The sequence below is a fragment of the Rhea pennata genome, chromosome 3 (assembly GCF_028389875.1).
Source record: "Rhea pennata isolate bPtePen1 chromosome 3, bPtePen1.pri, whole genome shotgun sequence".
Classification (NCBI taxonomy): domain Eukaryota; kingdom Metazoa; phylum Chordata; class Aves; order Rheiformes; family Rheidae; genus Rhea; species Rhea pennata.
Genome location: NC_084665.1, coordinates 34,939,041 through 34,960,612, shown reverse-complemented (window position 1 = coordinate 34,960,612; position 21,572 = coordinate 34,939,041). Strand labels below are relative to the sequence as shown.

The following is a 21,572-nucleotide window of genomic DNA, read 5'->3' as shown; positions in this document are numbered from 1 at the left end:
ACTAGAATTCCTTTTTTTGAGCTGTCATTATTTAATTTTGACCTTTTTTAAAAAAACTGTCACAAATGACAACAATATTTTGATATTGAATTGTTCATGATAAGACACAAAAACTTCATTCTGGCTGTCACTCTAGCTAAAACATCAACGTTTCTGACTGCACTATATTCCAAGATGAATCTCTTAAGAAAACAAGATCTATGCAAAGTGTTTCACACATCTTATTCCTCAAGTATGCAAAATTCTGTTAAGTATTCTTGTCTAGTTTAAGACAAGAAATCTCAGTATCTCTTTTACGCTACTTAAGGCAGTTGCAAATCTTTCTCCTGTGCAATCTTTTAATCTTAAGAGCAGGAACACAAAACAAAACTGTAGGGTGTAGAAATATAGAAATATGGAAACATTATATATTTAAATACAATATCAAACAATGATTCTCTCCAATATATCAACTACTATTATTCTCATACCTGCTAAAAGGAAAAATAAACTATATTTAAATTGCTAAACAGATGATACCTTGATCTACAAATTCTCTAACAAAAGATAGTCTAATCTTCTTTAAAGTATATGTTTAAGAAAGGAAGGAAGGAGAAGGAAAAAAAAATATTTTTACGTAGTCTCATAAACAGGAAAGTAACCACACCTCAATCCAGCAAACTAGAAACAGTTGTCCAACAAAGAAGATATCCTAATCAATACTCTGGGGGAAATAACAGGGACACTTAAATATTTGTTCCCATACACAATGTGTGTTATTAAATGGGCTTGTATTATTAAAATATATGGTAAAATAATTTACAAGAATTCTTGCATATTTGTTTTAAATAAGTATTAGGGAATACATCCCAACAGAACAGTGTGTTTCATGCACCAGATTTACAGATTTACAACTGGAAGACACATCAAATACACCTGCATAGACAGTAGGTTTATTTTAAAAGAAAAAAAAAATAAACAATGCCACAATGGTTTGGGGACAGGTAGACACAATGCGTTTTAAAAATAACACAAGCTAAGTGCATTGCAGGGAAAGCAAAGAATAGAGGCAGACTGTTCACAAGTTAACATCAAGCATTTTTATTTTATGGTAATCTGACTCTTTCCTAGATGTCAAAAGTAATTTTCACGAATCATAGCAGTACAAAAAACGCTATGTACATAAAAAAAAGACCACAAAAGAACCTGCTAAAACCTTTTGAGCACTACCATAACGCCTAAAAAAAACCCACCCACGGCACTGTGTACTTAAAAATGTCGACGGGCAAGGGAAAAGGCAGGTGGAAAGGGAGCGTCCCATGCAGACAGCAGTAGAGAAGGATGAGACAAAATGAAGGTCACAGACGGAGAAGTTAGGGCTGACGTCCCCCTAGAAGTTGCATTTCGTTCCTGCAACTGGTAGGTGCCGCAGAGACGGCCCGGCCCGGCCCGGCCCGGCCCGCCGAGGCCTCCCTCCCAGCTCCCCAGCCCGCGCCGAACGGCGCTGCAGGCGCGGCCCGCTCCTCTCCGACAAAACCCCAGCAGCTCTCCGAGGCAGCTCTGCGCTCCCCGGGGCCGCCCGCCCCGGCTCCGCCGCCGAGGAGGCCTCGGGAGCTGCCCGGCGCGGCGGAGAGGGCGGCCCCGCCCCGGGAACTCACCGGCCCCGGCGGCGACAGCGGCGGCGGCGACAGCGGCGGCGGCGCCTCCACCCCCCGCGCCCGCCGCCGTCGCTACGTCAACCGGCGCGCCGACGTCACTTAGCAACGGTAGCCGCCCTCCTGCGCGCTGACGTCGGCGGCGGCGGCGCGGGCGTTTGCGCAGAAGCGCGTGCGTTCACCGGCGGGTTAGTTCAAACGCCCTGTCCGCGGCGAGCGGCAGCTGCCGCGGGACCCTCCCCTGCTGGCACTCCTCCTGCAGGCCAAATTCCTGCCTGCTTCGTTCAGCCTCAAGACTCGAGCGTGAAACTTTCTGCCCTAAACCCGTAGGTGTTAGGTTAGGTTTGCCGATCTCTTTCCGGTCGAAACGAGCGGGAAGCTGCTGCTGTCCATAAGGAGAATGTGGACTTACCTCTGTACGAAAATAAGATAACTTTTCCATTTCCACTGCTTGAACTGAGCATTAACTTAACAAACTGAGACCCTCCAATTGGAAAAGCACTACATGCTACTTAGTCATTTAGCAGAAGAGAACTGTTCCCTCAGAAGAGGCAAAAATAGCATTATGTCTATGATCAATACAAACATTAAACATAAATCTTACATTTAAAATTTTGTAATAGCTGATGCAGGCTAAGAGAATCAACATAGATATTTCTCTATTCTTGCATTTCACAGCTGAAAATGGTGGTTTCACTGGTGTATGCCAGATAGAAGTAGGGGTGGTTGTTGTGTGTATTTGTTTTGTGTGTGTGTGTGTGGTTTTGGGGGGAGTAAAAAGTATATCTTGTTATATCCTGTAACTATTTTTTACTATTTTCTTCTGGCACTGTACATAAGTAAAACCTATTTTGCTGTTGTCCCTAGAAATTATATAGACTAAGTCACATCATTATTTCCTGGCGTTAAAGATAGTTGCCTTTGCCATCTAAACCTCATCTACTATCAGTGGTCTGATTTGCCATGTACATAAAAACCAAGGGTCACTCCAAGAATTAGTGAACATGTTCAGAGTAAGTTTTATTTCAAAAGCAGAGAACTTTGCAAGCAGACTACTGCCTTTTATCCACCCAACTACTCACGCATGCCCTCTGACTCTCACCCAGCTCATGAGCCATCCCTCCCTTAATTACCGGATTCCACACAATCGTGTCAGTAGCATTTCCAGTCACACCTGTACTTTGAAGCTTAGTGAAACAAGTCTTGATGAACTTTTGTAAAAGAACAATGTAGATTAAACACGATCTGTCCTCCTGAAGTTAGATGCTTATAGGCATTTCCTTGCCAAGATTTTGTTTATGAAACTCTTCAGATTAAATATTCGTAAGTGTTGAAATAAAAAATAAACTAATTTTAGGCAACTTTACTTAGACCAGTATTAGTCTAAAGAACTTCCCTATGCACACAATCTAATGCAAGATACTGAATGGTGAGGAACTGCAGTTAGCACTTTTGTTTCAGTTCAGTTGTACTTCATTTTAAATTTCAATTTCAGAACACAAGCAAGAGATGTATGTAAAAACACGGTTTAGCCATCAAAGTGCACATAAGCTGCAAACAGCTGAGTGCTCTGTCTCACTGCTGTAGCTCTTACCCTTCTTGGCACTTTTCCTACTGGCTACAAAACTTCAGAAGACAAATCATACTAAAGCTATGCTACAATATTCTTCAAACACTAGAGCCCTCTAATTGGTGCCACAAGGTTCTTTCCAATGCTGCATCCTTTTTTAATGGAGTAAGGTGAGGTTTCATGAGTCAGCTAGACCAACCTAAATTGCTGCTAAAGGGAGCCAGCCCTAATTTGTTGTTCTGGAAACTGAGGAGCCTTGAACCGACTCCTGTTCTGCTTAACAAACTGGCATAAAACTAACCCAGCATTCAAGAAAATCTTTACCAGTTCAGGAAAATGAATCAGCCTGCTGGGAGGCTGGGTTGGAGAGTGAAGGAGTGCCACAGTTAAGAGGAAGATGACAGTGAGAGCATGTGGTGACAGCTATTAAGATAGCTCAGTTTCTCAGGAGATCCCTCTTTAAACAGTGAAGACAACAATACTGTCCCTCCCAAAATATCCTAATGTACAGAAGAACAAATCAACCTTGCAGGAACAAGACAGGGAGCAGGCTAGGCTGGAAGTACAGGAGGGGCAAAACAGAGAATGCAAATATGGAGCAGCATTTAGTGTTGCAGAAAAAGCAAACTTGGCATATATCCAAGTCGGAGAAAGAGTCTGCAGTACATGACACCAGTAAAGCATGACCCAAAGCACAGTATGCACTTAAGTAGAGACCATCTAGAAAACATCCTTTAAAGGACAATTTAAAATATTTGTTTCATATAACCAAAAAAAAAAAAAACAAGAAAGAAAGAAAAAAAAGAAAGATTATCTTTTGAGTTGCTGTGTAAACTCCTCATGAGTTTATGGTTGCTTTAGCAGCTGCAGGCAGTGTCAAGCACACCATTTTTACTCGTTTCCAAGTGTAAAAAATATTGTCTTGGATTCAGTTTTATGAATGATTCTTAAAGTGGAGATCTCTGGAATTGCTGGATTCATATGCACTATCTTGTCAAGCTGAGGCATACAGAACTAAGAAGAATTCTTCAGATAAAGACGTATGGCAAACTCAATTTATGTTATTAACACTGTTTTCTGGTATTTTTAAAAGAATATAATAGAAAGCAAATGCAATAGTTCATACATTTCCATTTTCACTTATCTGAGCCCAGGAATTATTGTGGCACAGTTATTATTACTGTGCATTACCATTAAATTAATACAACATTCCACTAATTAAGTCTCACAGGCATGGGCTTCATCTTCACTACGATACTCTCAGTTCACAGTCCACATCTTTTATAGCTAGGTCTCCTCTCAAGAAAAGGATTCATGAACCAAAATAAATAGCCCTTCTGATATCTAAGATTCAACAACTAGCATCACAGCACAACAAAGCGGAATTCAAGATCATTGAGGTTCCTGGGGACAGTTTGGAGGAGACTCTGAACACAATTGATTCTTCTCAATTAAGTGAGAATTTCACAAATGCTGTTATAGATTTCTCCAGGGGACTGAAAGCTTGCATCTCTTATACAATATACTTTTTCAGAACTAAGTCAGAGTCGCCATGTGGTTAGGATTCAAAATCTCAATCCAGTAGCCATCAGGATCCTGAACAAATGCAAGTCCTTTCATTTTGCCTGTAAGAAAAAAAAAAAGACTACATGAATGATTCTTAATCCAAATATGACTATTTTAGAAAATAGATTATTTTTTCCCTTTTGTATGACAAAAGAAGTAGCGCAAATCTAGACCAGCAATGTGGCCTTGTGGCAAAAAAGGACAATGGTATCCTGGGTTGTATTAGTTAAAGTATTGCCAGCAGGTCGAGGGAGGCAATCCTTCTCCTCTACTCAGCCCTGACGAGGCCATAGCTGCAGAGTTGGGTCCAGGTCTGGGCTCCCCAGTACAAGAGAGATAAGGAACTAGTGAAGCGAGTCCAGCAAAGGGCTACTAAGATTATTAAGGGACTGGAACATCCCTCATATGAGGAAAGGTTGAGAGAGCTGGGACTCTGCAAAAAAATGGAGAAGACTGAGGGGGAATTTCTTTCATGTGTATATGAAAAGGTGGTGACCACTGATAGGATGAGAGACAACAGGCACAAAATGAAATGCAGGAAATTCTGTCTGAACATATGGAAAAGCTTTTTGAGTGTAATGGTGCCTGGAGAGGTTGTGGAGTTTCCATCCTTGGAGATATCAAAAATCCATTTGCATTAGTTCCAGGGCAACGTGCTATGCATGGCCCTGCTTGAACAAGGGGGTTGGACTAGATGATCTCTAAAGGTCCCTTCCCATCTCAACCATTCTGTGATTCTGTACTTTCATTCTTTCCTACATTACTGAGTCAAGTCTCTTAGCCTGCTCCACAAACAATGAATGCAGTCTAAAACCTCTTTCTCCTTCTCCTCAGCATCTGCTGTATTATTTCTTAATGCTATAAAACAAATTTTGCTTGTTTCTCCTCCTCTTGCTTGGCTGTGTCAAGGGTTCTTTTTGAGAATTATTCCATTAAGTCCTAGCTGCTCCTCTTACCTACTTAGAGCTGTGCAGTGACACAGAATCAAAGTCAACAGCTCTCATTTCAATCATCTCTTAGGTTCATCAGGTGCTGAACAAATTAAAAATGGCTCAGAAACTCTAAAATGTTAGCAATATTGAGCTCATTTCTTAAATCAAGAAGCTCGTGTTCAAGTTAGGTTTAGCAATACGCTTTGTGTATTCACAAAGCTTTATCTGAGAAGACAGTGAATAATATGAAAAGCATTTTAAGTTTCCTTTCTGTACTAATGTTTCTGTTAGTACAGGCAGCAATCTAATTTGTATAGCCAGAAGAAAGAAGTATCACAGATCTGTGCACGCTGCTGGGTGGTAAATGCCTGTTTTGGAACATGTCGGTAATAAAACTGTCAAGAGGTCTCTTCAAAGAGGAGAATCCAGCTGAAGAATGCAAGACTTTTCACCACTGATTTCAGCATTTTATATTAACTAGAAAAGGATACTATTTATGTACTCTCTAGGAACAACCTTTAGTTGTGCATCAAGCATTTTGGTTAAAAGTTATACAAGTCAAATAGAAATATCCTCATTCATGTACATCATACCAAGGCTGACAGAACAGTTCAGATAAAATGACTAAAAGGTGGGTTTTAGTAAATTTAAAGATGTTAAAGAACAACAAAAATTGCCAGAAGAGTTGAAAGCTACTCAGTTTTAATGGGTGAGGGTAGTTACATCTTCCAAGTCATTTCATTTTAATATGAAGATAAGCAAATAAATGTTAAATGTCTGAATTTGGCCCATAACAGAGTAAAACTCTGTTTTACTCTAGGCAATAACTCTAGGCAATATTATATATAGTAGAGTAAGACATCAATAGAGCACATGAATTTCAGTGAAGATCAAACTAAATACAGAATGTACGTCGCTAGGCTGATTAACAATAGTTACTGAGATGGCTCTACTATCATTTTCCTTTCCCCCATTGTGCAAGAGGGAGTAGGGACAATTAATTTTAGTATATTTTAAATAGTAAGATTAACTATTAGAAATGTATTATCCAGCTTCCTCTTAAAACAAACAAAAATCTACTACATAGAGTATATTAAAAATAAAGAATTAAAAAAATTAACTTGCATTTCTGATTAAGACTTACCATCATCTGGTTTTTTCACAAATTTTACCCCTAGTTCTTCAAACCTCTTACAGGCTTTGTTGACATCAGGGACAGCAATTCCAATGTGTCCTGTGCAACAGGGTAAAAAGATTGAAGCACACTGTAAGTACTGCTGGGTGTTCTAGGAAAAAAGTATGCTTAACATTTCATATTGTGCAAAAAGTTTAGATGCCATAGGTCACATCAGATGTGATTCATCTGATGAAAGCATTATTTTCAGAACAAAAAGTATTTCTGCTATTAACATTTTTCTCCTTTAGAAAGTTTTCTTTTTGATGATGCCTTTTTAAAAAAAGAACTTAAGAGTTAAAATAGCTCATATTATTTATATGAGAATATTACATAGAATAGGAAAAAAATAAAATTTTCAATCAAATTATTTTGTCTGTATTGCATTCTGGAAGCACATCTATGTACCAGGATTTATTTGCATTTACTCAATTCAACAGCACAGGATTTTATTATTAATGCTGTATTTGTAGAGACTAACATTAGCACTGCTCAAGGCCTCAGCTTACAGATCAATTCAGAAGCTTTAAATGTCAAGTAGTCTGAAATTTATTTAAGTGACCTTTCAAGGACTCAAAATATCAAATCACAGAATTGCTCTCTATCTTGCCACACAAATACTACTCAGTCCTGCACGCAAACAGAATTCTCCTATCTCAAAATGAGTAGCTAGTATATTATAAAATAGAAATCCAAACTTAAATCAGTCTAAATATTATGATAATCCAATATGCAAGAGCAATTACTGGTTAGTGATAGCATATGTTTGCCACAATATTAAACTCTTTATATAAAACTATAACTGAGGCTTATTATTCTGAAATATATTCATTTACCTATTTTTGTGATCTTTCAGAGTATATATGTTGAAAGAAGAGCAATGATAGACAAGACAGAAGCTCCCATCCTTACTGGTGCTAGTACTTTTTCTTCAAATTAACTACTAAGAACATCATCTCAGCCATGCAAGTTTAGAATTTTTATTCTACTAGTTCTCAAAAAACAATGCCTACAGCACACATTTACCTAATAACCTTTGCACTGTGTTCATATAATTTTTTCTTTTTTTTTTAGTGTCTTAACCCCTGTTTTTCCCAATGAAGGAAGAATGCAGTCACAATAAAATGAAGTTTAAAAACTACACACATAAAACAAAAGACCTACCAAATCCTCTGGGATCTGAATTGCCATTGTGATAGGATTGATTTTCATCATTTTCAGTGCCCCAGTTGCTGTAAAAAGTCATAATTACATACTGAAAAGAAGCATGGATATGACCAAGTCCTAAATGTTCAGTTCTCAAGAGGATAAGTAGCTTCCTTTAAGGACCACCTAGTATTCTGAATCAGCAGAGAATTCAAGTGTTGGCTGCATTCACTCAATTATCAGAAGATTTTCCTATGTCCTATGGAATAGGACATTGGGGCTAATCCAGTCTTGTTCACATTCTGATAGCTTTTAGGTTCCACATTCGAAAGAGTCAGAGGGGCACTTCTACCTCATTCAAGTTATAGAGGAGGTTGTGCTGCATATGGGTTAGTGACTTATCAGTCACTAGGGAACATAAGGTAAAGTAAATAGATCCTAGGGTTAAACAATATAGTGGGGTATTGGGAGATTCTTTGTGTCTCTGCACTTCTCTCAATTACCATGATCTGAACATTAACAAAATTGCCTTGTGGATATAAAGTCTACATTTTGACTTAATATTTGCTTTGATTGGATTTTACAAGCAATAGTTAATCCTTTATTAGGATGATTCAGGGGATCCACAGGAAGTTCTAACCAAATCAGTTTTTACTTGACTCTTTCGAAATGTAGCTTTCCCTTCCCAGATGCCCACAAAATTGATACTTAAAGAGTATGCATATTAAAAAGCTAGTAAGTCTTATTTCACACTTAGGTACCATTGTTCACCTACCAGTTTGAAAGAGCTCTGGAGAGAGAAAGATTAAGCTTGCCACGTATCCATGACCTCAGCCACATTAAGGCTATATGACAGATACGTAGTTATTACATTTTGTAAAGAATCCAACAGGACTTCTACACGTATGTTTAATCACTTACGTACATGTCATCTCTCACTATATTAATACTTACTGTGTCAGTTCAAGCGTAGCTTTTCTAGAGAACGTCCAAGCTGTTCTCTCAGTTTTATCTTTTGGGATGTCATTTTTATCTTCATATGCCAGGAAATAGAGTGAGAACTTCATAGCAGGAAAGTCAAATTTTTGAAGCAGTCTAAATGGCAACATTTGTTTTGAAATAGTTACTTACAGATGAAAAAAATCAGGTAGCCAGCAAGTACACTAAGATGCATCTCCCATTTAAGAATTATTGCTGCATCCTTTTTGCTTTTCGCACTGTAATCTACATTTCAAAATAGCTACATTTTGAACCATCAAACTGAATCATTCCAGAACACATTATAGGTCTATAAAAATTAGAAGATTTAGATACTAAAAAACTAAATTACAAGTAACTGAATAAAAAGGTATAAATCCTAGTAAAAGGCTTGAGTCTAAGTAGCCACTCACTCGTACGTATTTCCTCAGGCAAACCCTTAAGTCTATCCACCTCAAACTGTCAGCAAGGAGTAAGAAGATTTACTTTCTACTTTATTCATTGGCACCAGACAATTTAAGACAGTTTAAGAATACAACAGGAGGGAAAAAAAATGATAATCAGCATACATTTAAATGAAGTATATTTACATTTTCAGTAGTCAGGAATAATGATCAAATTCATATTACACATGAAGATTTAATCAACTAAAATACTTGAGGTCATAAAAAAGCTGCTTATAAAATTTCTCCCTTTGTCAAATGCAAGAAGACACCCACTGTCTTATGAAGCAGATGATACAGGTAATCATCCTACAGAAAACTGCACAAGATAACAGACTGCTGGAATGATCTCATGATGAATACAAACTGTTGCAAGCTTCAGAAAGTTTTAGAGAAGACTTCTATTTTCACCTCACTTTTAGAGGTAACATGGCACAATTTAAATCACATTATTATAAGAACTTTGATCAGAATAAGCAAACATGCAAAACCAATCTAATTTCTTTTCCAGATTACCTCAAGTAGCTGCTCCCACTGAAACAACTTTAGTCAAATTCCCTACTATATAATAAATACCACTTAAGCAAAGTCAAAGTGAGGAATTTACAATTAAATTTCTTATACCCACATCTTAAGCGGAAATACTTTATTTTACATTAGATTGGACTCAATGTCAAGGTGTTTAAAAATATGCTAGAATTTTTTTATTGAAATAATTTGTTACAGATGTCAAGAATGTCTAAAGAGCCTTAGTACTGCTAGGTTATGTGATAGATAGCTCATCTTCACAAACACAGAGAGGCAATGGCTGGCAGGGCTACCCTGCCTCAGCTACTCCCAGGCCCCTTACAGGGGAGCAAGCAGCCCATCAGGAGCTCATCTCCACAAGCACAGAAGAGCACAGAGGCACAAGGGCAGGTGGAGAGACCCAAAATATCTACTCAGAGGAATGGACACCCTGAGTTCCTCTTAGGGCTGTTCTAGGACATCATCAGCCCCATGGTCCAGGTGTGAAACCAAGCAGGATGAGTCAAGAGGAGCAGCTCTCCGTAGCACCTTTCAGACTGAGGTAGATGACACTGAGGGATGCAGGGAAAGAACATTTGGGGATCGTAAAAGACTTACAATATAAGATGTTTAGGGGAGGAACCAAAGTTGGAGAAAGGGAGGGATCTAGGTCATTTGGGGGGGAACTAACATGAGAAAATAGACAGATATGGAGATAAACAAGGACTGGCCACATGTGAACAGGCCTGGTCAGCACTCTTGTCTGGCAATGCCCTGTGCCTGACAGTGTACTCAGTTTCTGTCTTCTTACTAAATTGCTCTCAAACTATTCTCCTGGGTGAGTGACTCTCTATTCTATGTGCACATGTACGTGTTGAGGTTTGAGTGCCAGAAACTGGAATCAGGTATAGAGGTCTGTGTATCTGTGGTGCCAGCAACTAGAGCAAGCGAGGGTATGGCAGTGAGATCGTTAGTGAATATCAAGCTGGACCAGCAAACGGATGAAGTGGCCTGGGAGCCAGTTATGTCTATGAGTCTCTAAGGGCGAGACCACAGGAACAGCTGCCTACCAGAGGGGTCAAGGGAGTACCAGCCAACTGCCATCAGTGAGAAGGAAGTAAGCAAGTTGTATGCTGATAATTAACGACCTACTTAAAAGAAAAGAAAGAAAGAAAGAAAAGAAAAGAAAAAAAGAAAATTCTAGTCAAGGCTAATTGTAGTTCATTTGCAACTTAAGCATTAACAGTGCTGTGAAGTTCTTAAAGACTACCAGACTATCCAATTTGGCATTAGCTGATGGGCCAGCATTGTTCATATAGTTAGACCAATTAGTGTAATTACACCCCCCAAAAAATCTTTTCTTTTTAGATGAATATGGTATACTAGTACAAACAAAACTTATTACAGCATGCAACTTTCACTCACGTCATTCCAAGAACTCTTGTATAAAAATCCAGTGACTTTTTAGGATCCTTCACTCTTAACATTGTCTGCTGCATCAGAAAATCCTGTGGAAAAACATTTCATCGTCATGGTTATACATCAACCAGAACTTAATTATGCATATTAACAAAGATGCCAGTTAATAATGAATGTATGTAGCAGGCCCAGAAATAGCAGCATACTGTATCCAGTATAGACAAAACCTTCTGTCTTGGTCCTAAAAATACAGATTTATATTAAACAAAAATGCCTTTATAACATAAAAATGATATTGAAAGAAAAGCACAAGAGACTTGGTATCTTATCTTTATTATTCTTTTATGAGTTCTACTACATGTGACCTACTTTTGTCTGCAAGCATATTGGATACATGAACATTGGTTATTGCATAACTGCATACATTGAATTTATCTAAAGCTCAACTTTAAAATTTATTATTTTCGTTAATTCATTGGGCAAGGGGTTATTTTTTTTTCCAAACTCAGTGACATCTTGGCACCAAAACCAACCTGCAATACTACTGTACAGGTATTTTTCTTAAACCACTGGATGGCTTTCAATACCAAGGGCTACTGAATAGCTACATCTGAAAAGCAGATAGTGGGATAGTCTTGAAACTTTTTTTTTTTTTTTAAAGTCAGATTCAGAACAACTGAAATGCTATTACAAGGTTCTCCTAACAGGGCAGCCTCTGTTCTGCAGGAGTGGGGTAGAGAGGGTCTGTAACTGGGCTTTGCGGGAATTTTTGCAGCCCTTAATTCTGCGCGCTAAAGAATCGTGCAAGTATCTCGCTATACCGCAGGGGAGCGCAGAGGGGCAGCTCGCTGCCTCGAGCACGCGAGCAGGAGCGCTGGCCCGGCGCAGTAGGCCACTGCAAGCCTGCCGGGGGCAGGGGGTCCCAATAACCCGCTGCAGCGCAGCGCAGCGCAGCGCAGCCCGCTCCTTACTGCGGAGACGGGCACTCGGCCGGGTTTCCGCGGGGGGATGGAGCCGCGCGCCCCTGCGGGCAGCTCGGCGGGAGTTGGGGGGGGGGGCAAGGGCCGAACCAGTCCCGCCGTAGCAGCCGCGGAGCCTCCCGCGGCGCCGGCGCAGGGCAGGGGGCCCCACGGCACCCTCCAGCCCCTCACCTTCGTGCCGGGATCCGGCTCCGAGCAGGCGCCGAAGGCCGCCTCGTCGCTGAGGCCGCAGGGCTCGGCCGGGGCGGCCATGTCGGGAGCGGAGCGGCGGCGGCACCGGGGCGGGGGCGGAGCTGAGGCTGTAAAAGCAGTGTCGCCACATCAGGAGTGAATAATGCTGTAAAATAATTGGTGAGGGGAAAAAAGCCTCTCAAATCATTCACAGCCCTTTCTGGGGTATGTTTCCCAGGTTTATTTCCTTCTGATGGGGAGGTTCAGATTTATTGTTTCCATACGTATTTCTAAACTACTGTGTATAAATAGGCTTGATGATACCGTTTGTATCGTTCATACAGTTGGTGTCACTAAGTATCATCTTACTATAACCATCACAGCTTATATAACCAGTAAAATAAGGAAGAAGGATCAAAAATATGTTATCTTTTTAATAGCCGGCGAAAAGTTTCAAATTAATGCAACCAGGTGCATTATATTCCAGTCCCCCTGGAAATATCTAATTAAACAATCATCTGAAAACAGATGAAACATTATCAATTATTATTCTGTCCTAATAATAAGTGTATGCTTTTAGATGTTGCCCTGCTTTGCAGAAGCCTTGTATGGGATATTCAGTGATTACTGTTCCCACAGGCATTTCCAGGAGAAGCCTCCTGACTGTAGGATTTGGAAAGTTAATTGATTTAAATGGTGAACAAAATTATGGGTGCTCTGCATTAGTGTGAAGATACGTTTCCTCCACCTGTGGCTGACAGATAGAGGGTACCATAAAAATACCTGAACAGCCTTAGCTAGCTACTGCCCAATGCTTAATGAATGGTGCTTTTGTATACCCTTTCAGCTGTCTGTTTTCATCTTTCAGTGGTTTGAAAATCTGTCCTTATGCCTTCAGCACTACTTACAGACATGCCTGCAGTTCAGTCATTCAAGATGTAGGTTTCTGTCTTCACCTATAGAAGCTGGGAACCCTGTTCCAAGTAATATTTCTTTGGCTGGCATCCTTTGGCATTACACAGTGACAGTTTAGTGTAAACTATTATTTCAGGTCTGAAAGATAGAAACAAAAAATTGACATGGAAAAGGCATGCTTTTTCTGGATTTAATACTTGGAAAAACTTTACATTTTCTGGTAATTGAGAAAAAAGTGCTTTCACAGTGCAAGGTTATTCTATTTTAGTATCTATATAGCTCCATGAATGCATGTGGTGCTATGCAGACATTTAAAACAAATCCTGAGAGTTTGCAGCATTTAAGTGCTGATTCTACAGCCTGAACTACTTAAGTAGCTACATATAGCTCTTCCATGTTCAAGACTGTCTTTCTGCTTCTGCAGCTTAAGTTTTGTAACTTTAAAATAAGTAGTAAACAGGCAAAAGCTTGAAGGGGGGAAACTGAGACAAAATTTTGCGGGAAGCAGCAGCAGCAGCAGTAACGGCTGCGGGGAGGCGCTGGCGCCTCGAGGTCGGCTCTGCTCGCCCGCCCCGCCTCGCGGAGCAACGCCGCACCGCAGCCGTTACGGCCGCGCCTTAACGGCCCTTCGCCTCGCGCGCTGCTTCTACTGCCGCAGCGCTGCGTAGTCCCGGCGAGCAGGGGGAACGCTTGCCCGCCGACCGCGGCGGCGGGGTCTGCCGGCCCTTGGGGCTGTTTGTCCCGCTTTCTGAGAGGGAGCGGCCGGCGCTGGAGTGGCTGCGCTGGCGGGGGCTGTTCCCTTGCCCTCGCGGGGCGAGGCGCAGCTCTGGTCAGGTCGGTGAGACTCTTTGCCTGCCTCTCTTTGCTAAAGCAGGAGAAATGCCGGTTAAGGTACCTCAGCTTTTCAGAGGAGAGTCAGAAGTCAGTAATCCTCACACTCTACCCTTGGGAATCCTTCTCTTTTTCCCTCCCTCAGCCCCACTCTTCCTGCGCCTTCTCGGGTCTTGTGTCTTTGGAGCAGCACTTGGCATTCCACTTATTCCAGGACTAAGTATCCCAGTTCCTATAGTCTTGGGCTGGCTCTGCTAGTTTGCTTGACTGCTGAGGCGGCTTAGAATGCCCTTCTCGGGTTAGTCTCCACGGTGAGCCTGCCCCATGGAGTGTGGAAATCTTGGCACCTCCTGAGCAGCGTGGAGTGGTGGGCTTGGTTCTCCCTCCCCGAGTTTCACTGCTGCCCACTACTGTTTGTTGCTGCTGCTCAAAAGGGGTCAGGAGTGAGAATGAGAAGAACCATATACTTTTCAATGGGATGCTGTTGCTGGTAACTCAGGTAATGCCATTTTTGTGCATTTATTTTAGGAAGAAACAGCTTGTTTCTAACATTTTTCTACAGATTTTTCTGTTGTATAGGGAATGCAAGTGAATCTGTTGCTGATTTGGTGAAAACTCATAAGAAATGGCAAAATCTCATGAATCAAGCCATTTGACTTGGGTTCTCAGCTTTAGGTTTGAAAATCCTAAGCATAAGAACATTAGAATTGCCATCCTAGGTCAGACTGAATGTCTGTCTCCCTTATATTTTTTTTTTCTCTAACAGTGATTAGTAGTCACTGGCAAATAGATGTTCAGATAAAAATTACAAGGACTGGAGGAATACAGACTTCTATGATATCCCCTGTCAGAGTCTATTATTACGGTTTGCAGTCTGACAAACAGCAGCTTGGGAACTGTGGATTGGTCTTTTTTGGGGGGGGGCGGGGAAGGGATAAGCAGTGACTTTCAATTTGATGCAGCTATAGAGGACGCTTATAAAACTCTGTTGAAAGAAATGCAATTGCTTCTGTTTATTTTTTAACAAAGAAAAACAAAAAAAACCAACATTCATCTTTCTGTCTGGGACAAGACTGATTCTAACTTAACTTGCTTAGTGAAAAACAAAAAAAGACTGAATGATTGAATATAATCTCTGAATCTCTTCAGAAGTTCAGAGGAGTCACATCAACACATTTCTGATGTAAAGAAGAGAATTTAGATAACATTCCTCCAGTTGTTACCAACACTAGAGAATGACAATCATCCATCTGTCAAGACTCACAAGAAAGAGGGAGAGAAATAATGCCAGCTTTTGGTATGGTGTAAAATAAGGGATACTAAACCTTAGTGTGAGCTCCAAGGGAGAAATAGATTGATTTTGTTTATGCCATATTTGAAGTGTAGACTCTAGGCTGGAAGGCAGACTGTGTTTCTGTTTGTCTTGCATGAACGGCTCCTGTAGACAGGGCACAGCCTACTGGAATTCTTGCTGTTCTTTGAAGAATGTGAAGATCTCAGCTGAGCCACCAGACAACTTTTGATGCTTGGAGAAGCAGTGACTGGAGGATGCCAGTGTACAGTGTAGTCCTTGCTGCTAAAGGAAGCAGTGAGAACCCCCTTTCTCTCACCCACTTGAGCTTTAGGGAAGGGTATTATTGTCACTAGACAACTTCAAGAGGAAGAGTTAGAGTCGAGGAAATTGACATCCGACATAATCCACCTGAATTTCAAAGAGGAAAATACCATTGCCAGCCTTATAGGGGCCAGCCCAGTCAGAATGGAATTAATTAGTTCAAATCTTACTTTTTCAATTTATGACTTTCCTAAATTGATTTTTCTCAGTATTTTTCTTTAAGGAAAGAAGAGAACAACACTACAAGAGGTGATTTGCATGCTGCAAAGAAGTTCATGCATTGCATGAACTGCAGTGTTTCAGGGGTTAGGCACAGAGTTAAGAGAAAGTCTGACTTTCTTGCATTGTGTTTTATGTGCTCGTGCTCTAGGAACTTCTTAGGTATTTCGTAAGACTTAACAAGATGCTTTGTGCAAAGAGATTGTCAATCAGTATGTTTTTTGGGATATTGCTGTTAGCATTAAGAAGCCATGAAATCCTAGCCATTGTTATTCTTTAATCTTAGGATATTGCTGTTAGCATTAAGAAGCCATGCAATCCTAGCCATTGTTATTCTTTAATTTTAGGATGTTTTTAATGACAAAATTATGATTTTTTTATTAATTTAAATGAAAATAAATCCTATTAGATACATAGTAACAATTTAAAAATTAAATGTTTCCACTAAAAATATATTACCTCACACCCTCCATCTTACAACATTAGTCTTGCAAACACTTATACATATTAAGAGTGCTATGTGTTTATACAGAATTAGAGAATTCTGTATAAAAGTCATGTGTAAACGCTTAGGGGAACAATGCTTTAAGACCTGATTTGGAAGTCTCTGCGGGTTTTTATGCATGTTCAATTGTTGAATAGATGTGTATATCTTACAAATTAAAATATAAAACATTTGTTTAAGTTTTACTTGATAATCTTTTTACTGTTTCTCAGTAATCATATACTCACTGAAAGTCTTAAAGATACTCACATCCCAAAAATATAAATATATGCTCAATTATTTTAAGTCTTTCAGTAATTGACTTCAGCACGCCATTCATAGCAGACATGAATATACATTTTCTAATAGACTATCTTAAAAACTTGAAGAGAATCTGATGAGAATATTAGGTTTGTATACCTGGCAAGTCAGTTTTGAGATGCACTCGTTTCTCTCATTTTTATCCTCTGTCTTGTCATTCTTCCTATTCTTTTTGAAAAGATAGATTTGAAAACTATGGATTATGGTAACGCTAATTGGTTGCAAAATTTCATATTTCAGAATGGAGGGGGTACCAAGAGATAATATAGAAAGTTCAAACACTGGAGAAGATGCTGGGCCCAATCTCACTGCAGCAGATAGCTCTGGGCCTAGTCTCATTGCACCAGAGGATTCTGCATCTGGCCCCATTGCACCACAAGATGCTGGACCCACATCTGCTGGCCATACTCGACAAACAGCAAACTTGTCTTCCTTTCAAGAGTCTTCTCATCCTGTAAATAACAGGATGTCTAAGTTTCGCCGGAGCACCAGTGGAGTTCAGTCCTTGCAAGAAATTTTAAGAGAAAAACAGGTTTAGTATCCAATGTTAGATCTTGAAATAGGTTTCTGCATCTTTTCTTAGTTCATTGAATTTATTTATGTTGTTTATTTTTTTATTTTTTTTAAGTTTACATTTAGTTTTTAAATTAAATTCTGCCCATTAGAAAGTGGTTGAGTCTTTGTTTTTAATGTTTTGGAGTATTTTGAGGTTTTATTTTAAAGCAAGATGGGAAGGTAACAGGAAGTGCTACTGAATAATTTACACTGAAGCAAAGCTGTACCCAACTTAGCTCCTGCAAATATTTATCCACTATAAGTACTTCAGTTTTAAATTCATGTTGCGACATCTCTGTATCAATAAATTGAAATACTCATTATGGAAAAGAAAACCAGTCAAAATGGTGCACACATGTCTTTAAAGCTAAGCAGTAGTATAGCTAATTCTTGCTTTTCCTTGGCATATACCCAGAGCTGACTTTATGTTTCAGTAATTCTTACAAGACTATTCTGTTAGCCTCTGAAAATTTGTATATCCGTAATGAATGGGGTAGTTTTATATTGTCTTACAAGACAGTAGAGTTTAGTAGTAGTTGCAATTTAAGTAGCAGGTTATTCTTGCAGCCTTTGTGTTGTGTGTGTTTTTCCTTTTTTTTTTTTTTAATTTTAAAGACACATTTAATATTATAGGCTCGATATAAAGAAGCAAGAGAATTTCGAAGAATGAAAGTTGATGCTTCATATAAATATATATTTGAAGTTCTCAGTGTCAGGCTAGGTTTAGACTTAACAACTGTGGAAGAAATGATTTTAGATGCCCCTTCGGTAAGTCTGTTGTATATATTTGTTAAATTATTAATCAAAATGTGTAACAGATTGCTCCTTTCTATATGAAATGTTACCCATCATTTAGATTGTTTCTGTCAGATAATGGGATTAGTAAGGCACACGGCTCAATTAAAACAATACCTAACTAAGCTTTTCAGCTTAGTTTCCTAGCAAATTTGCAAATATTCTCTGTGTTTTTTACTGTGAGTCTTTCATCTTCCTTACCTCAGGAAAACAATAGTTATTGATGTTATTTTGATAAAAAGAATATTTGTTATATCTACCCATTCCAACAGGTTTCATCCATCTCAGCCTGCTATAATTACATTCTAAAAGTAGGATTTTTTTATTTTTAAAGCAAATTGTCACTGAAATGCTGAGGATTTTGCAAAAATAACTTCATGGAAATATTTTGAAAGTTAATAATGTTATTTAATAATATGAGGGAAGATGAATTATGCACCACTGCATTAATATAATTTGGAAAGACCCATGAAATACTTCTCGCTTTTGAACACTGGTCATTTTAAAATGTATGAAAGATAGGAATAAGAATGGATTTTAGAGTGTGCAGGTCCCATAACATGTGGAACTTTTGAAAGCTCAGTTATTCCTTGTGAGTCTGTTGAAGTGTTGTAATTTGCATACTGTTTCAAAGTGTTTGCACAAACAGGAGCAACCAGTTAAATCGTTTTTTTGGTACAGCATCAAAACTCAGTATGGCTGTACTTATAAGGTCCTCCTTTTTTTGGTTGCATGACATTATTCTCTTCTATTAAAGAGATTTTTACTTATTCAGAATTCAACCAGGTATTGTCATCTTTGATCAAACAAATCCATTGTTCCAACTTAACCTGTTCAGTTACTAGCTGAATTTGGTTACAATCCCAATTTATTGTTTGTTTGCATATTGATACTTACATATCATAAAATGCATTTAAACAGTCCTGTTTTTTCTTACGCTTAAACAACACAGAGGTGTTTCTATTATCTGGTTTTAAATAACCCTGACTTAAAGGAAAATTGCTATTCTACGCTGAGTTTGATCAATTCAAATACTTAAGAACCTTTGGGATTTTTTTCCCTCTCTTTGCCACTTTTGTCATTTGAAGACTGATATGGAAAATTATGTTTTATGGTTGGAAATTTGCCAGTTTTCAGTCCCTATTTATTCATACAGGTTAGCCCACAAGGGCTGTGTCAGTGTTGTGTTTTAACAAATTGTCTGTTACAGAATTGCCACATCTATGCACATACACCATCTGTCTTTGACATCCACAATCTAAGATTTATCCATTAAGTGTTAGTCTATGTATGTATTCACACAGTGACTGTTTGTATCATGTGCAGAAGCGGTAGCTACAGGGGTAGCTCACATCTGATCCTCTTTCATAACATCATGTAAGCCCAAAAATTACTGTTTGACTTTCTCTCCATCTCAAGTTTGAGTACTTTGTGTGGTAGTGAATCTTTTACTGTTTTTGTCATTGACCTTTTAGTACTTCATCTAATTTTCTTTTTTTTCCTACTTTTTTCTTTTGAATTTTCCCTTTTTTTTTTTTTTTTACTCAGTGACCCTATTATCTTTTACTGTCTGTTACCTGAAGCAAAAGTTGCAGTGTCTGTTTCTAAATCTAGCTTGCTTTTACTTTTATTTTTGCATGATGTTGTCTTCACACAGGACCAGTTTTAAATAATGTCCACCTGTGTGTCACATTGCTGGCCTAGTACAGTTTGGAAATTCAGATTTTGGAAACCTCAGCTATAATTTCAGCTTGTTTTTCAAAATTGTAATTCATACTTGAAAGCTTTTAGTACAAAGATGCCATTCATACTATCCAAAGCACCATGTTTAACATGGCAAAATCAAAATAACTACCCAGAGACCTGTAGTGTTTCAGGGTGGGCAGTTTGTAGACAGATAGAGCGAGCTAACTATGTGGCAGCATGGTTTCCCTCATTTGAAATTTCTGATGGTCCTGTAGAGGTCAGTGAAAATCTTTACTGTGAGGAAAAGGTTTTGGAACCAATGTGGTCACTTCTTACCTCCTAAATAAAATTCTAGCATGTCATATAACTCCTGTTTTAGAAATGAATCCTTTACATGTAGGGGGAGGGTTGCAATAGCAAGCTATTTCATGTCATGGAAATCTGCTGTGTATACTTCTAAAGATCTTACGACTAATTACTTCCAGTTTAATACTTTATCCTTACAGATCTCTGTGAATGACAAATGTCCTGTAGTGTTTCTGCATCATTTGCTGAAAGCATAAACATTTGATATATAGTCATCAGGAACTAGGTCATCTGTCTGTCTGTGCAGGTTCAGTAATTGACAATACTGTTTAAAGGATCTATTACATACATTGTTTTGTTATTCCTCACAACAGTGTGGATTAAAAATTTATTATATGTCATCAAAAATGTAAACAGCTGTCTAATCAAATGATTTTTGTGTATCTTAAAGGCATGTTAAACTATACTATTTTGAGTAACAAGTATTCACATTTTGATTTAACAGCTGGAAGCATTTGATATTTTCTTTGCCAAAGGAGGAAGTAAAACACTGAAATTTTTGTATCAAGAAGGAGATGCACCTGGAATAGGTAATTTTTTAACATCATAAATACAAGCAGACTTAATACCATCTGCTGTTAATTTTGTTTAATGTTTTTCCAAAAATCCTTGTTGTTCACTTGTTCATAGTTTTGCAGTTTTTCACTATAAGAATTGAAATTTAAATGTTTCAAATCTTGCTTCAAGGTGAATTGCTTAGAAAATGTTCAGTCAAAGCATTTCAGCCTTTCCTGGAAAGAAGACTTTAAAAGGATAAGTTACTTCACAGTGTTAAATCAGTCACAACCTTTCCTTTCAGGAATTATGCCCCATTTGCGTTAAAGCAGAAGCTACTTTCACAATACCTGTCTGAATTTGCCCTTCTTACAAATGTTTGAAAAGTTTCAGTTTTCACATGCCCAGAAGAGAGGTAGTTTTGTTTCTAAAATCTCTAATGATTTTTGTAAGCACTGAAACTATAGTTCCCTTACCTAAGTATACATAACAATTGAATTGCCTAAGATTGTATATTCAGAGGAACTGAGAGTGTCTGATCCTCTTTACACACTGCACAGTCCATCTCTTCAGAATTCCTTGAACATGCTACAGCTAAGTGTTAGTGATTCTTTCTTCTTAATTACTGCTCCAGAACCGGTACTGGAACTGAAATCTTCAGTTCAATGGTGCCACTGATAGCAAGCAGCCCATAGGAATATACTCTTTTGAATCAAATCTGGTATGTTTCAGAATAGAACAAGAGAGAAGTGAAGGGGAAAAGTGGTTAG

At 38.8% G+C, this 21,572-nt stretch overlaps 3 protein-coding genes across 4 annotated transcripts in view; 1 reads left to right on the top strand and 2 right to left on the bottom strand.

Moving 5' to 3' along the window:
* BTBD9 (BTB domain containing 9) overlaps positions 1-1,690 on the bottom strand; it is a 141,615-nt gene extending 139,925 nt beyond the window's left edge. For both annotated transcript variants that reach the window (XM_062571970.1, XM_062571972.1), the window contains exon 1: positions 1,638-1,690. The gene's annotated coding sequence lies outside the window, so the exon portion shown is untranslated. The remainder of the gene's footprint in view (positions 1-1,637) is intronic.
* A 939-nt stretch (positions 1,691-2,629) lies between these two features.
* GLO1 (glyoxalase I) lies at positions 2,630-12,626 on the bottom strand. Its single transcript, XM_062573614.1, has 6 exons — positions 12,521-12,626; positions 11,376-11,458; positions 8,977-9,117; positions 8,041-8,108; positions 6,847-6,936; positions 2,630-4,829 (listed from the first exon to the last, which is right to left on the bottom strand). The coding sequence occupies exons 1-6, from the start codon at positions 12,599-12,601 to the stop codon at positions 4,741-4,743; spliced, it is 552 nt and encodes a 183-aa protein (XP_062429598.1). The 5' UTR covers positions 12,602-12,626; the 3' UTR covers positions 2,630-4,740.
* Positions 12,627-17,146: 4,520 nt separating this feature from the next.
* The window catches only part of DNAH8 (dynein axonemal heavy chain 8), a 161,967-nt gene continuing 157,541 nt past the window's right edge, over positions 17,147-21,572 (top strand). Inside the window, exons 1-3 of the mRNA XM_062573613.1 lie at positions 17,147-17,437; positions 18,094-18,228; positions 20,753-20,837. Coding sequence (XP_062429597.1) covers positions 17,147-17,437; positions 18,094-18,228; positions 20,753-20,837 — 511 coding nt within the window. The remainder of the gene's footprint in view (positions 17,438-18,093; positions 18,229-20,752; positions 20,838-21,572) is intronic.

Coding starts and splice junctions, on each gene's coding strand:
- GLO1 (XM_062573614.1), bottom strand. CDS start 12,601: ATGGCCGCCCCGGCCGAGCCCTGCGGCCTCAGCGACGAGGCGGCCTTC. Junction 8,109..8,976: donor GCTACGCTTGAACTGACACA/GTAAGTATTAAT, acceptor GACTTTTTACAG/CAACTGGGGCACTGAAAATG. Junction 6,937..8,040: donor TTCAGATCCCAGAGGATTTG/GTAGGTCTTTTG, acceptor CCTGTTGCACAG/GACACATTGGAATTGCTGTC.